The sequence below is a fragment of the Eriocheir sinensis genome, chromosome 41 (genome assembly GCF_024679095.1).
Source record: "Eriocheir sinensis breed Jianghai 21 chromosome 41, ASM2467909v1, whole genome shotgun sequence".
NCBI lineage: Eukaryota > Metazoa > Arthropoda > Malacostraca > Decapoda > Varunidae > Eriocheir > Eriocheir sinensis.
The window spans coordinates 9,179,607-9,196,921 of record NC_066549.1 but is presented as its reverse complement, the minus strand read 5'-3'; the positions used below and the strand labels follow the sequence as shown (position 1 = coordinate 9,196,921).

At 38.8% G+C, this 17,315-nt stretch overlaps 2 protein-coding genes across 3 annotated transcripts in view; one reads left to right on the top strand and one right to left on the bottom strand.

Moving 5' to 3' along the window:
• Positions 1-5,352, top strand: part of LOC127009625 (putative neural-cadherin 2) — a 100,501-nt gene extending 95,149 nt beyond the window's left edge. For both annotated transcript variants that reach the window (XM_050882857.1, XM_050882856.1), the window contains exon 26: positions 3,001-5,352. In XM_050882857.1, the coding sequence (XP_050738814.1) occupies positions 3,001-3,074 (74 nt within the window). In that variant the 3' untranslated portion in view covers positions 3,075-5,352. The remainder of the gene's footprint in view (positions 1-3,000) is intronic.
• Positions 5,353-10,144: 4,792 nt separating this feature from the next.
• The window catches only part of LOC127009624 (coiled-coil domain-containing protein 170-like), a 22,212-nt gene continuing 15,041 nt past the window's right edge, over positions 10,145-17,315 (bottom strand). The window contains exons 13-19 of the mRNA XM_050882855.1: positions 16,233-16,396; positions 15,962-16,070; positions 15,698-15,808; positions 15,255-15,380; positions 13,719-13,891; positions 13,125-13,220; positions 10,145-10,926 (exon numbers count right to left, since the gene is read on the bottom strand). Coding sequence (XP_050738812.1) covers positions 10,752-10,926; positions 13,125-13,220; positions 13,719-13,891; positions 15,255-15,380; positions 15,698-15,808; positions 15,962-16,070; positions 16,233-16,396 — 954 coding nt within the window. The 3' untranslated portion in view covers positions 10,145-10,751. The remainder of the gene's footprint in view (positions 10,927-13,124; positions 13,221-13,718; positions 13,892-15,254; positions 15,381-15,697; positions 15,809-15,961; positions 16,071-16,232; positions 16,397-17,315) is intronic.

Genomic DNA, 17,315 nt, shown 5'->3' with positions numbered 1-17,315 from the left:
GTGTGTGTGTGTGTGTGTGTGTGTGTGTGTGTGTGTGTGTGTGTGAACAAAATATGGATGGATAATTTTTCTCCTTTGCTTTATATTCTTATTAGTCTTAAGTGAAGGAGGTAGGCAGAGGCAAAACAAAACAGAGCAAAAAGTTCGCAAATCACAGAGCAGTTATCAATTTAAGCACGAAATATGTCTTAATCGTATCATAATAAAGTTTAAGTGGTGGAATTAGACACAGGAACGCTGCTCCAATGTTTGAGTGAAATGGATGAAAAATTAAAATACAGGTTAATTCTTGCTTTAGGAGGTTGACCTAATATAGAATAGAAAGTCATGTATTGCGACCCCAGGGGACGGATGGAGCTCAAGAGTAGAAGGATAAAAGAATACAAAAAACAATCAGTACGAGAAACGGAGTTGATAGGGGCGAAAAGCCCCCCACTCTTTATGCAGCAGCAGCCCGTTGTGGCGCAGGCAAGTGTTTATAGTGGCGCCATCTTTACTTTTCAGCATTTTTTCATTTAGACCCCTAGTTGCATAATATAAATTGTTGGGGGGGTGTTGGAGGGTCATATGACGCCGATCTAGCACAGTGTTTTGTGCTATTAACACTTGTTTAGTGGACTTGAGTTAGCGGAGGAGGAACTACACTTAGCGGAAGGTAATTGGTCCGCTAACTGTTTCCAAAGTTAACGAAAACACTAATCAGCTAACGAAGGAGTTAGCTTCGCTAATTAGCGGTTAGCGGATTAGCGGAACCGTGTCCACCACTGGATATATATATATATATATATATATATATATATATATATATATATATATATATATATATATATATATATATATATATATATATATATATATATATATATATATATATATATATATATATATATATATATATATATATATATATATATATATATATATATATATATATATATATATATATATATATATATATATATATATATATATATATATATATATATATATATATATATATATATATATATATATATATATATATATATATATATATATACAGTCAAACCTCGGTTTACGAGTTTAACTCGTTCCGGAATTTTGCTCGCACACCAAAACACTCGTAAGCCAAAACGAATTTCCCCATTGCAGAATGGGATGCGTTCCTTATCTTATATAGATCAAGGTGGCACCCGCAACTGAGACTCTAATCCCGTTTTAAAGCGTCACTGTAGGATAAGTAAGAACTTCCCGATATGAAAACATCGTCATCGTTAGAAACAAGAAAGTGAAAAGATGCCATTTGTCAATATTTTGTAGATAAAAAGGACGTTTTAAAAAGTCAGTCCCATGCAATGACGCTAAGTAGCTACTGAAATACTCCTAATGAACTGTAGATCCCGTAACTGTGACTAAATTAACGCGCGTTGTCCTTGATGAGTGACAAAATGAGAAATCGTGTTGGTTCATCCAAAAAATAGAACGCTCTGGCGGATTACGGGAGGGAGGTGAAAAACAGTCTCAAGAACGAGGGGGGGGGGGGGGGCGTTCAAGAAGGCCATATATCGCCAGATGACGCCTTAGGTTTGCAAACTTGCCACCCTTTCCTTAAAATACGGAACGTCATTTGTTAAGCAGATAAAGCAGATAAAATTCAGTATTTTATAACTGTAGTGAGCGCATTTTTTCGGTGAACCACAAAACCAGTCCATAAAATTATGTTTGTCAAGGGTCATCCTGAAATACGTGTAAAATACGCGCTGTAACGTCTCTCCCCCCTTCCTCCTGGCTTCACCGGCAGCGGGCAGCGGCTGTCAGTCATGGCAGGCCAGAGAAATTTTATGGTTGCCATCAGTTCCTTAAAATATGGATTCGTTCTTTATTGCAGAATGGGATGTTGCGTTCCTAACTTTTTTTAAATCAAGGTGGCAACCCTAACTGAGACACTATTCCCATTGTTTTCTGCGTTGAGCACTCTCGTCTTGCAGCGAACAAAGGGAACCCACGCTCACGTCTTTGACTTGTACAAAAAAAAAAAAAACCGCCAGTCCTCGACGAAAGACCGACTTGGTCAGCTAGGTTGACGTAAGCCGATAGAGTCGGTCTATCGGCAATCGGCATCCTCCCATCCCCTTCATGAACCGTCACCCTGCAAGGGTTTGTGGTCCCTCCTCGAAGGAACATACGCCCTTGACCTCGACAGCCTCTACATAGCCTGTGTCCCCACGTGGCGGGTGGCGACAAATAAAAACAATTAAAAATGGAACAGGATGCTCATATACCAAGTCACCGCTCGTAGACCAAGGCATTTTTGTGGGATTTTTTGCTCGTAAATCAAGACTTGTAAACTTAGGCACTCGTAAACCGAGGTTTGACTGTGTGTGTGTGTGTGTGTGTGTGTGTGTGTGTGTGTGTGTGTATATATATATATATATATATATATATATATATATATATATATATATATATATATATATATATATATATATATATAAGTAGCTTTTCTTCTTTAATATTGTTTTCTTTTTTACACCTTCAACTGTCTACTTTATATATATATATATATATATATATATATATATATATATATATATATATATATATATATATATATATATATATATATATATATATATATATATATATATATATATATATATATATATATATATATATATATATATATATATATATATATATATATATATATATATATATATATATATATATATATATATATATATATTCCTTTTCAGAACTTAAAAACTCATCTCGAAAGACACACACACACACACACACACACACACACACACACACACACACACACACACACACACACACACACACACACACACACGCAAACAAACAAACACACACAAAAAAAAAAACCGATTATTATTATTATTAGTATTATTATTGTGTGTGTACACACACACACACACACACACACACACACACACACACACACACACACACACACACACACACACACACACACTAACCCTTCCTTTGCCTCTACAGGTCTGGAGAGTTGTAGTGGCAGCGCCAAGTTCCTGGGCGGCTTCCGTGAGGTGGCACACATGCTGGAGTCCTGACATACGGCCAGCCAGTCCCCGCCGCCGCAAGGGAAGACGAGGCCTGCTCCTGAGAGGGTAACGGTCATTCACACCTCAGCAGGGGACATCGCCACCACCACTCGCTTCCAGGAGCCGCTGCCACCACCTATAGGGGAGGACTTCACCCACACTGAGGAACCAGTGGCCAACCCTGCAGCGACGCCCGAGCCGCCGCGGGCCTTCCGCTCATGAGGTCAACCCCCCGCGTCCCCTACTTTCCCATGACCGCCTACTACTCAATGACACACACACACACACACACACACACACACACACACACACATACACACACACACACACACACACCGTACCGTACATGTTGTAAACAGCGGCTGCCGCCGTCTCCTTATGATGAGAATGTCAAGGGGTCACGTGTCCAACAAAATGTCGAATACATGTGAGGCACATAATTTCATGGACGACTTACTCATATGATATTAACTAAAACAATAACGTTATAGCAGCTAAAGTAGATCAACAGCATAGGCGACACTAAGTCACCAGCGGCGTCAAAAAGAATAATAGGCAAGCACATCATAAACACTTTCCTGACGCTATGGGAGCTTCCACTTCCACACCAAAATGGCACGTCGCAAGCGGCCTGACACATGAAAACGAACCTTCAGAAACAAATTAAGCTATTCACAGAGAAGTGGCGTAAACGTTGCGTGTACCTCGTGTCACTGTAAGTCACTCCGGGAACGAAGTAATCCTTTCTTTTTTTTTTCTTTTTTCAACCTGCGACGTGCTACCTCAGACTAGTGTTCTTTAACTCAAGACAGCTTTTACATCAAAGTTATATAGCCAAGATAATAATAATACATAGGACATGAAAATAAAATAATAATAATAATGCTGAAAATAATAATAATAATAATAATAATAATAATAATAATAATAATAATAATAATAATAATAATAATAATAATAATAATAATAATAATAATAATAATAATAATAATAATAAAAATAATAACAATAATAATAATTACAATGATAATGATGTGAACGCTTCCTATGGGTCCGCTTTAGTGAGAAGCCATGTGCGACATGTCACTTCGGTGTGAAAGCTTCCTTCCCGCACAATTATCTGCCGCCGGCCTGGTCGTGCCTCATTCCTCCTCTTAGCGAGGACACCCTTCCACCTGAAAATAGCCACCGTACTCTCTCTCTCTCTCTCTCTCTCTCTCTCTCTCTCTCTCTCTCACACACACACACACACACACACACAACTCATCATGACCAATTTAATATATTACAAATGTATATTTTTCTAGGCACTTTTGTGAACTTTTTTCCTAGTTCAACAGTACTAGTTGCAGCGTGGTAATTATCGACACAAAAAACATGTGCTGCTGCAAATATAGGAGAGTAAATAAAGTAGGTACCTAGTTGTAATCACCAAGGACGCGGAAGAAAAGATAAAGCAGTCTAAAAACTCTTAACCTAATTAGGCAGAATTTTCCTTTTCGTGTTCTGTGTGTTGTTTTCGCGTACTACAACTCGTGAAATCAAGAAAACTTGAATTTCGTTGACACAAGTTAAAACTTGGGCGATTAGGAACCACACCAAATCAGCCTCCTTGAAGGTACCTAACGCCTCGAAAACATCAATTCTCAGGAACGAATTCACAAGGGCTCGAAAGAACAGAAATATACCAACATGGCTTAGGTATATAGAAACTTAAATACGGGAGGAACAGAGCTCTAATAGAAGCTGCTTCTTTTGTTTACCGGTCTATTGATTGTAGAAAAGGTGCATTTTCGCAGCAAACAAGCTCACATTTAACATCTAAGACTCATGACTTTGTGGTCATATATCAACACCACAGAGGGACGCTGCTGACAGTAAAATCAGCGACTGTTGGTCACCGGGGAGTAAGGTGCCCGGACAGCGGCCCTTTCCTACAGGACTAAATAAAGACTGGGTAGTTTTTACAGATGCTATCAAGTAATGAATCCTCGCCACTTCCTTCAAAATAACTGGACTGGTATATCACTACATAGCCAGCTGTTTTTTTTTTTTGTAGAATCTCGCCTACATTCACGTACATATATTTTTGCTTTATAACTAGGCAAAGGTTGCTCTGTCATGGTTGTGGTTCTCGTTCTCTTCCCACGCACAAGGCTCGCCACCTCATGTTGAGGGTGGATTAAATGAGGGAAAATGTGCGTGGGTGGTTGACGCAACCACTTCATAAAATTTTGTATTTTTGTAAAAGTTAACTTGGAAATAAAATAAAATATATATGTTGGTATTAAGTGTGTGTTCTTACCCAGGCTAATGGGTTATGATTTACTTTTCTAATAAGGACGGAGCTAAAGCTTTTGGACATTAGAGACAGTCGCCACATATCCAAACATCACCAACGTTAGCCTTTGACAAAGAAGTTGAATGAATCTTGGCAATGTAGAAGAAAACAACATTTTTTGTTTCTTTAAAGAATCCTTTTTTCGCATACTAAATGATCATAATGTAAATATTTCATGCATTCAATAAACAAAATGTTGCAGGAAGACGTAGAGTTATATCTAAGTGCAAAATAAATAAATAAAAATCAAGCATATCTACAGAAATACTTTGATATTTAACAATGTTACAAAACTAATGGTGTAACTCTTAGCCATATCCACTTCTTGATATCTATCTATCATCAATCTACTTATATATCGATCTACTACTTATCTATCTATTTATATCTATCTATACCTATTTATAAAGATAGATTAATATATATATATATATATATATATATATATATATATATATATATATATATATATATATATATATATATATATTATATATATATATATATATATATATATATATATATATATATATATATATATATATATATATATATATATATATATATATATATATATATATATATATATATATATATATATATATATATATATATATATATATATATATATATATATATATATATATATAGATATATATATATATATATCTATATATAAATAAATATATATATATATATATATATATATATATATATATATATATATATATATATATATATATATAACTCTATATATATATATATCTATATTTGATATAACTCGGCAATGCAACGAAATATTAATTTGAAAAAACAAACTTATAATTCAAACAAAAAACGATTAAAAAGAAAAAAAAATCATGCATCTCGGCATATTGCCGAGTTTTAACCACATCCTGTTGTCTACACTCGGCATGCCTCACCCACATTTTCTTAGAAAGTGTATCCTCACTTGGGCCACCTGATCTCACTCTCCAGCACTCTCTGATTTATCTCGTTATGCTGCCGAGTTATCTCTATATCTCATGGTTTACACTCGTTAAGACTTCCCTGCGCTATTCCTGTATTAGAAACATCTACCCTCACTCTCTCTGCTCGTTCCTCAAGCACCCACGTGTTTTCTGCTTGGACTACATGATTACGGCAGCCCCTTCATCTGTATGTGTTAATTTAAGCTTTTACTGCTGCTGTGTAGTGTAGTGTTTTCAAAATTTTGATTATATGCAATAGGGGGAAGGGGAATGAGGGATTTGTATAACTCGGAATATTGAATAACTCGGCGAAGGTGGGAGCCCCTATCATGCCGAGTTAAAAAGGTTTTACTGTCTATATATATATATATATATATATATATATATATATAATATATATAATATATATATATATATATATATATATATATATATATATATATATATATATATATATATATATATATATATATATATATATATATATATATATATATATATATATATATATATATATATATATATATATATATATATATATATATATATATATATATATATATATATATATATATATATATATATATATATATATATATATATATATATATATATATATATATATATATATATATATATATATATATATATATATATATATATATATATATATATATATAAACAGGGTATGCAATGAATTCATGTAATTCATGAATCAAGCATTAAACATTTTCGCCACAGCTGCTATATTTCACAAATCCACCTGCAGCTCAGCGCGAAGCAACAGTCTGCTCCCGAAAACACATTAACAGCCTCATGCACATAAACTGGTTTAATTTGTAAAGCTAGAGCAAAAACCACCCAGAGCTTAATTAACTATCCATGGTTGCCTGGTTGGTACCATTTTTTCCTCATCTCCTAAGGAATGACCTTTGCAAGCCCGCCCACATCTACCACCTAACACAGAAGTGCACACACACACACACACACACACACACACACACACACACACACACACACACACACACACACACACACACATTAAAACTAATAAAAAAAATATTTATAAAAAACAGATTTACGAAATTTACTGTTTTTTCCATCACAACTCCATGGCTGAAAGACTGATGGCTGCACGCACTACTTCAGTTGCTAATTTAAGGCCAATTCGTTGAGATGAAACCAGTTTCAAGACTTCGGGACCGACGAGACTTTTAGGGTGAGGGGGATTCCAGGGACCACACGTGGTTCATTTTCCGTAATAGTTACAAATCTGTTTCATATGGTATACATTTGCATCATGTAGATTGTAGAGGAAAGAAAGTTGATCACGTGCGACACTAATAATTTTAGCAATGGCGATTGTGGTAATTAATGATGTTGTACGTTGTGCTGATGCTGTTGCTGATTGTTGTGACTGAGGTTGTACTGGCGCTGAGTGTTGAGAATACGATGATGCTTCTGAGTGACGTAGAGGATTTAATTGTTCTTGTCTACTAAGCCTAACTAAGGCAATCAATATATTCTTATTGTGGTTGAGTGGTCTGCATTTGTGACACAGAATAAGTTTAGTGGGAAAACTGCCTTTTAAATGTGTTTGCTATTATGGATATTGTGTTTATAGCTGCAGTGGCAGTGGTGATGATCATGATAAGGGTTTTAATCTAGAAAGGCCCTAATTCTATGCTGGGCCTGTGCTGGTGAGTAATCGTGAGTTGTGTGAGGCGACGTCTAGTAAAGTGTTCCGGCAGCAAAGGTGGAAGTCGTGAAGCCAGTTACCAGTGCAGTTTCGGAGTGGCAAAAAGTAGTAGGGATTGATGGTGGTAGTTACGGTAAGGGAGGGAGGGGGAGACGGTGGGGAAGTGTGCCTGGGTGTCGAGAACGGTGGTGCGGTAGGCCGATAACGATCTTGACAAGCTGTGAGGCTAGGCTATGGCGCTTGGAGTGGGGTATTGGTATTGCTATTTTTGGTACGGTATTGTTCATGGTGTTGGTGGTAGTGTACGAGGTTTCCATTATAGGTTTAAAATGTAAAAGTGTACAAGGCTAATGTGATAGGTAAAAGTGTAAAAGTGTGCGAGGCTAATATGATAGGTTAAAGTGTAAAAGTGTTCAAGGTTAATGTGATTGGTTAAAGTGTAAAAGTGTGTAAGGCTAATATTATACGTTAAAAGTGCAGATATTTCAACCTACAGGAGATGGTTATGATGCAAATAGCACTAGATGGGTGATTTTTTTTTTTTTTTTTCATGAAGGAAACGGAAATGCAGTACCTATCATTTGTTTCTCTACAAGGGCTGTGAAGCAAGTACTACTAAGTTTTATTCAAATTACATAAATAATTTCGTTAAGAAAATATAGCAGAGAAGAAGCATTGCTCATCTTTCTTCTTGCAAATGAAAGCCATCATACAGAAAACCTGGCAACTTCAATTACTTCTCGCCACCCTTTTGCCAAGGCGATAGAAAGGTGAGTAGAATCAGGCTTTAGAATGATGTGTGATTCATGATAATGTATTAAATCAGCACAGATCTCTAATGCCAGCTTAATTTTTCACGAATATTAATGTAGAATAAATTTGGCACCTCGACACCATGGTGCCCGACACCATCCGTCAGGAGAGAGCAGCCGATAATGTTTATTTTATTCGGAACGCTGACAGAGGTCACTTACACTTACAGGCACTAACTTATAAAGCTATCAGACATTTCCCGAGTTCAGATATTGACGTATGTAGGAAGGGGACTTGCAATAACTACGTAATTGCCTTTCTGCAAGTGTTCAGAGGTAAACAACATCGACTAGCCTACTCTCGCCTGGCGGACGGTTTTGAATACGCCGTTTATGTAGGAAAACAAGGCCCTATATTAACTTACATATAGCCCACTACACTATGAGTATCGCGGCGTCCCTTTAGCCAACGTGTTCCTACCTGTGCTGCAGGTGACGGGCTACGCTACGCGGACGAGCAACGTACTTTTTAAATAACCCAAAAATTGCATACTGCCCTCATGTGAAGGAGCAGAGTATCGATGAATGAAAGGCCGCTATGACAAAGGGTTTATGGACTTACCGTCAGCTGGGAGCTTCCTTGGTTCATTGCAGTTCCCTCCCAGCAGTGGCCAGCACAGCGCAGGGCCGGAGGCTCCTCGGTGCACTGCTCCCTGCCAGGTGACATGAGCCAGCCCCGGGGAGCATCGCCGCCGACACCCGCGATAATCCACCACAAGCCAACTCGTGTGTCCACCCGGGAGGAACACAGCAAATAAGTACACTATACCTCAATTCGCAACACGGCACGCGGCATAAACACTTCACACGCAGAACCACTACCCCCATACGCTGCCAGGCGAACACTGACCTAGGGTTGCCAACAGTGACCAGTCGGAAGTTTGGAACATGAGTAGCGATGCGCCTTGATTCCGTTAGATATAAATTAAAAATTGCTAAATCACATAATGTACGATATGTCTAGAGGAAACCTAGTGAATTTAAGAAGAGTCCATATTCAAAGTTGAGAATGTAAGGAAAACTTATATTTTATATTACATCTCTGTAAGGAAATGGGCAAAATTAATTACTTCGCAGTTGGAATCAGAAGTAGCAAAAAAAATGGGTGTAATCGAACTCCGTCATCTGTGGTTGACGATTCGATTACAGTGAAATAAAACTATATTCAAATAAGATATTTATTACACCAAGAGGATAAGTATCACAATATTCATAAGAAAAAAAAAGATACTTCATTGAAATGGTGAATGGGAAATTTGAATCACGAACTAGTTTTTTTGTGTGAAGGCAAACGAGATCCATTGCCATTAACGTTGATCCAGTTTCAGTGTTTTGATAATGTAGCTACATATGTGGATTCAAACTACATTATTATTTCTTTTTTTTTCACTGACAAGCCTTTAACAGCACAGAAAAAAATAGCCTATCGCGACTTCACAGAAAACGTTTCCTGAGTAACTACAAATAATATATATACATATACTACCCTCCCACGGCCCCGCTGCACTCGACTTAATACTCTTGCTCACCCCTATACTGTCTAAATCCCTTAGGCAAGAGTTAACCAGCATCTTCATTATTTTATCCTTTCTGCTTGTAAACTCTGGAACAGCCTTCCTTTATCTGTATATCCTCCTGCCTATGACTCTTTCAAGAGAGGAATATCAAGACACCTTTTCTCCCGAAATTGACCTCTCTTTTGGCCTCTTGTTCTATTTTTCTTTTGTTGGAGCAGAGCTTGGAAGGCTTTATTTATTACAGCTTTATTTTTAATGCCCTTGGGCTGTCTCCCTTTCTTTAAAAAAAAAATAATGATAAAATATAACAACTACGTCCTTCTATTTAAAAACCGTTATCATTATGTTAACTGGACTCATCATCGTCAGTGGAGTGCCGCTTGGTGGGGCTGGGCGTGCGGGATTGGGCGGAGGGCGGGCGGCGGGCCACGGAGCGGATGTGGGGGCGGAGGTTGTGGGCGTCGTCTGCCAGGGCTCGCAGCTCCTCCGACATGTCAAGGTAGCTTTGCTCTACCGGCATTCTGGAGAGAAGATACAGTAATGTTACCTAACTGACGGGAAAATGTGATGTTCGTCTAATATAAAATTTCTACCAGTCTTATAAATTGTACCTAATGACGGGAGAAGATGTGATGTTTGACGAATATAGAATTCCTGCCACAACTGTAAACTGTCATTTCACTTGGCTCTTAGCAGACAGGTATTATAGGTGCTCATTAAACTGATATTTATAGTAATGATGACAACATTTTCAGCCACGGCAGTTGTACTTATCGATAGTGTTCACTCGTCGTGGCTGGACAGAATTAAGAGTCAATTGGTTTTGTGCGTCAAGATAACTTTCCCGATGATGATGAATCCACTTAGGCAACATTCCTTAGCCCCGTCCTCACTAGGCATCAAGTTGTGCAACTCCTTGCGGTAACTCAATTACGTTGGTGTTGTAGTTGTTTAAAGATTTTATCCCTCCACGGAGGGACCATGAGCCATTGATGGGTGACGGTCCATGAAGAGTGCTGAAAAAACGACACTGTCAAGTGACGTCGACCAAGTCGGTCTGTCGACGAGGTCTGGCGAGTCTCACAGGTGCGTACAGAGTGCCAGCCGTGGGGTAATTCAGCCTCATTTCTTTGTTTACAGGACAGAAGGATAATTCTACATAATTGAAGCAAAACGCAGGGAATTTTTAATGTGAATGATATCTTGCAACAAGATATATTATATAGTATACGGATGGGGGTTTTGTTTCTTCTTTTTATTGAATAGAAAAATAATTAGGCCTATTGTTGATATATACCGCCATTCGAATAAAGCAGTACTACCTAACATAGAAATGTTTTCTTCCTGAGTCGTATGGTAAGGAAAGGAAAGGGGGAGAAGACTTGGAGGTTGGCAACTTGCGAAAACGTTCCTCGAGGCATCAAGTTGTGCAACACAACGCACAACTTCTTGTCCAATGTGGACGGGGCTTTCCGCGTTCTTGCATTACATAACATTCAGGTACAAAAGAGTTTAGAACATGTCTATTTACAATTCATTTATAACTTTGCTCTATAAGCAAGGAAACATATATGAATATATTAATACATTTTGAGTAATTTGTCAATTACTCAGTAATCAAGATGGATTAAGAAACAAAAAAGAAAAAAGTGTAATACTGCAGACTTAGACAGACTCTATAGGTTCATTTTCACTCTACATAATAAAAGCACGTTTTAAAAAAGTAACAATGCATCAGATGCTCGACTTATCTCGCCTATTTTTCCTCTGACAGGCGGAGAGATTTACCAACAGCTTAATAATGAAAATGAAGCACAAACTTCCATCTGAGCTTTCAAATGGTCGTAATGGTGAGAATAATAAAATGGTATTACTAGCGCTTCTGGTCAGCAAAAGTGGCAATGCGATACATGTTTCTCTTTGTGTCTCTGAGATCAAAGTTGATATACCGGGCGGGCACGAGATAATTTATTTATTATGAAAACCCGCACCGCACTGAATACCGATACTGCCAAACACACTCGGAATGGTATACAGCAATCAATAATAAATCTATCTCACCTATTGACCTTTACTCATTTTTATACTCTTTCCTCCACATTTCTATTTTAAGTTTCAATGATCCTGTCGGATACAAACGTGGCAGGTACAGACTGTTGTAATGTTTATTTACGTGCTGTTCTCCATGTTTGTTTGTTTGTTTTTCAAATTTGCAGGATTGAAGTGACAAAAACATCATCAAAGAGTTATTTCCCAGTATCAATTGCATTTATATTATTTATTTATAACTAATTTATTGTATGCGAAAGGGTTATTCATAATCGTCATGGCAATTTCAGACTTCAAATTTTATCTTCTATTTATCAATTAGTTTTAAATACTGCTGGCAGCGATCAGTCCGACAATGATAACATTTTTTTGAAACCAGATAAAAAGCGCAAAAGCCAGTCACAGACAGATGTTTGACTCTCCAAATGAAAGGCTTTGAAGTGCAATTAAATTTCCCGTAACCACGATCCGGTGAACGTAAAAAATTATGCTGCAGAAGATATATAATAAAATCCATGACTGAACAAATTCAGGCTGTGCGTTTCATAAATGTAAAAAGTGAAAAGCAAATATAAATTGTATCTTCTCAATAAAAGTCTGTAAAGTCCCAAATAATCATAGTGTCTCGGCAGGAGTTGGTCCGTCAACACGATAAACACTTAAAGCCCACCTGGAGGGGGAGTCCATCCTGAGGGGAGGAGACATTCCAGACGAGGGCCGCACGGGAGACCTCAGCGGAGGCGAGCGGCTGGCCAACGTCCTTGCGCTGCAGGAAGGGAAAAGATCGTCAAGCCAAGTAACTATGTTGCTACATTAACAAAAATAATAATGGCTAAAATTCCAAAGAAAATACATAACGAAGACCAAGAAAATGCCTTGACACATAATTTTAATTATGCTATGGTTGGAGGCTCGGTATATTTAGTGGAGCCCAGCCACCCTCGATTAATACTGGTCTAAATAAGAAGACAATGAGAGTGCACGAGTTTTATGTGTCATTCAGTATAACCACACATTTAAACTCTGCAAACGAATAAAAGCTTAAATTTATATATACGCGAAAGTGGGTGAAGACTTTAGTCAATATATAGTAATCAGTGATATCTTTCACCTTAGGTCAGTTATTTTTTATTAGGCTCGTATATGAAGGTCAGCTGCCGCCTCATCTCAGAGCAATACACGACCTTATCCAACCCAAAGGACTCGCCACGCAGACTCAGGCAGTAACACGTGTCAGCACTCACCAGAACACTCGTGTCCCCACCTGCTTGGCCTCGAAGGCGCCGTGATCTCATCCAAGCGTCGGGACAGGTCGGTCAGTTCCTTATGAGCGCCAACAAGCCGCTCCAGCCGGCAGATGGCCTCGTAATCACCCTCGACGCCCGGCTCGCCATCAGCCCCGAGCAGCTCCACCACCGTCCTGCGGAACTCCGAGAGCTGCGCCGCCGCCGGGCAGCATTGTTGGCGGTAGGAAGGTAAATATTCACCCAAATGGATATTCTTATCTTCACATGAGATACATAAATGTAATTATATATATATATATATATATATATATATATATATATATATATATATATATATATATATATATATATATATATATATATATATATGTGTGTGTGTGTGTGTGTGTGTGTGTGTGTGTGTGTGTGTGTGTTCCGCATCCCGGGTGTGTATGTAGGTGTTCTTTATTATTTTCTTTATTGACAGCAAAGACAAAAAATAAAAACATCTTCAAAAAAGCCCGGTATACGATGCTCCGACATAAGAAAAGGAACGAAGGGCCAGAACAGAGGTCAATTTCTGGTGGAAAGTTTTCTTGATACTCTCCTTTTTTAAGAGTTCTAGTTGTAGGCAGGAGGAAATACAGACGAAGGAAGGCGTTTCAGAGTTTGCCAGCGGAAGGGATAAAAGAACGAAGATGGTTAACTCTTGCATAAGGAGGAGAGAATAAGAATGAGCAGGAGCATAAAGCCGTGTGCAGCGGGGCTGCGGGAGGGGGGAATGCATACAGTTAGAAATTTCAGAAGAACAGTCAGCAGGAAAATATCGAAAGAAGATAGAAAGCAAAGCAACACTGCAACGGAATTTATGAGCCAGAAGATAGGTAGATTGAGGAGGAGGAGTTGACGAAACGAAAAGTTTTTGACTCCACTCTGTCTAGCAGAGCTGTGTGAGTGGAGTCCCTCCACACATGATATGCATACTCCATACGAGGGCAGACAAGACTCCTGTATATGCTCATCATCTGAGAGGGGGAAAGAAACTGGCGGAGACGATACAGAATGCCCAAGGAAGCTAATTTAGTGAGAGAGAAGCTATGAATTTTCGAATTAAGATTTTGAGTTAAGGATAACCGGAGAATGTTTGTTGTAGAAGGGGACAGCTGTGTGTTGTCGAAGAATAGAGGATAGGTGGAAGATTATGTCGAGTTGACAGGTGGAGAAACTGAGTTTTTGAGGCATTGAAGTACACCTACTTCCTACTGCCCCATTAAGAAATGAGAGCAAGATCAGAGGTTAAGCGCTCTGCAGCGTTTAGCCTAGAGCCATGTAATTCCTCTTAGGAGGACCTTCAGTTAAGAGATGTTGAGTAGAGTCATCGGCGTAGGAGTGGATATGACAGCTTGTTATGGAAAGAAGATCATTAATGAACAACAGAGAGTGGGAGATAGAACAGAACCCTGCAGAACACACGGAGATCCGTCACTTCTGAGCTCCGAACTCACTCGAGGAGTGTACTGGCTGACGATTGCGAGTTTATCGCGTGGTCATACTGTTGTGAATTACCCACACACCTGTTTCTCCCGCCTGGTAACGTCCCTGAAGGCTTGCTTGGTGAGGGCCAGTTCCTGCGTCACACTCTCCATACCCGCCTCGGTCAACCGCCGCTCCTCCAACACGTGTTCCCCCTGCGCCTTGACCTGCGGCCCGCCAGGTATGGTTCGGCCAGGTATGAAGATAAAAGTTTGCATGTACATGTGTATGGTGAAGGGTACGTTATATAGCTATGAATTGTGATTAATTTATATGATGGGAGCAACTATCATTTTGTACGTTTGTAATGTTATCCGAGTTATATTAATGCAAATCAATAATAAATGAATGATATGATATTGCAAGTTTGCATCAATTATTTCATGTAGCGACACTTATAGAAGCATTACCATGGAATCGTGCTTTATATATACAACGAAAATGATAAAAAGAGCTGAATCACAATCTTGCAGTTGCCACTCACCTGTTCCTTCAGGTGAGAGATTTTCTTTTGCTGGCGAGACCTTATGACGTCCAGCTCGTTGACCTTGGATGTCAACTCGTCCACCTTTTTCTGCAACTGTGAGGCGCGGCTCTGTTCCAAAGGACAATGAACGATGAGGAGGACATTTTCCTTTCTAACAATGACGAAAAACATTTAAAACACAGTCATTTAAGTGACACAGGAAGCACAATATGTGCGTATAGCTGTACCGATACGTGAGGTATTTAATAAATTGCGTCGCACCTTCTCCTCGGCGGCCTGGGCGAGCTGGGCCTTTAAGTCTCTCAGCTGCAGGCGTGACTCTGCTGTTTCTGCGTTGAGTCGCTCCACCAGACGACACTGCCGCTTGTACCTGTTGGACGTACCCCAGTTGACTCTCGTCAGAATAATGAGGAGAATAACTCTATACAAAACAGATATTACATTAGACACTATCTAACACTTTAATGTTTTCCGGCAGCCGGTGTTTCCACAATTTGTCTATTCGTCTTTTCGCCCAGACGGACAAACTTACTTGGCAACGATGTCGTCTCTTTCTTCCTCTAGCTGGCGCGAGGCCCTGGCAGCGTCCTCGGTCAGGGCCAGCTTGCGCCTCAACATGTCCACGTGCAAGTCCTTCCTCTCCACCGCCTCTCGCAGACCCTTTACCTTCCGCTGTAGCTGGTACACTGTCGTTGTCTGTGCCACAGACATAAAATAGGAGTCACAAGAAAAGAGATAAAGGCGAAGTGCATGAAAGGAAAAATTTAGGAATAAGTAATGAAGGCAGACGATATTAGAGCAACATAAAATTGTTATATGTGTGCCTGCGTGCGTGAGTGGAAGCGTATACGTATGATGTGTGTGTGTGTGTGTGTGTGTGTGTGTGTGTGTGTGTGTGTGTGTGTGTGTGTGTGTGTAATAATAATAATAATAATAATAATAATAATAATAATAATAATAATAATAATATACGGTTCTCACATACTTCCATATTTATACAGGCCCCATGTTGTATACTACTGATCCTATTTTGAAGTAATATTGAATTAGTTTTTGTTAGCTGATACACATTTACTATTTTTTTCTAGTTCAATATTATAGCATGCAAGTGAACCTAAGAACAATAAGTTTTACAAATAATTTACTTTTTTTTTTTTTACGTCTACGCCTATAGCGCCGGTAGGCTTGCTTGAGGGGCCTGGATGGCGTTCGGCCCCAGCCCGTATTGGCGCAGGCAGGTGTTTATAGTGGCGCCATCTTCTCTTATTGAGTGTATTAGTATGAATGTAAGTATTTTCATCATCATTAGCTGTTTTGGGTTTATCTGGAAAAGTCCTGCTGAAACAGAATTATAATATAAAAATGAGTTACATGTATCTCTTGATTTCATGTTAAATTTTGTAACCCACACAACTGTCAGTTAAAAACCCTCGCTTCACTTTTATCCTTATTGCCCGGCGGGGTGTGGGCGCCATTACTGACTTTGTCTCCGGACGCCAGCAACCCTCGCGACGCCACTGCCCCAGGAGCTCATTCTTGATTCATTTGAACAGTTCTTCTAGAGTTCGGGTTGATGGGTGGTCTTCATGACAGCATGTGGATAGCCTAAGACCAC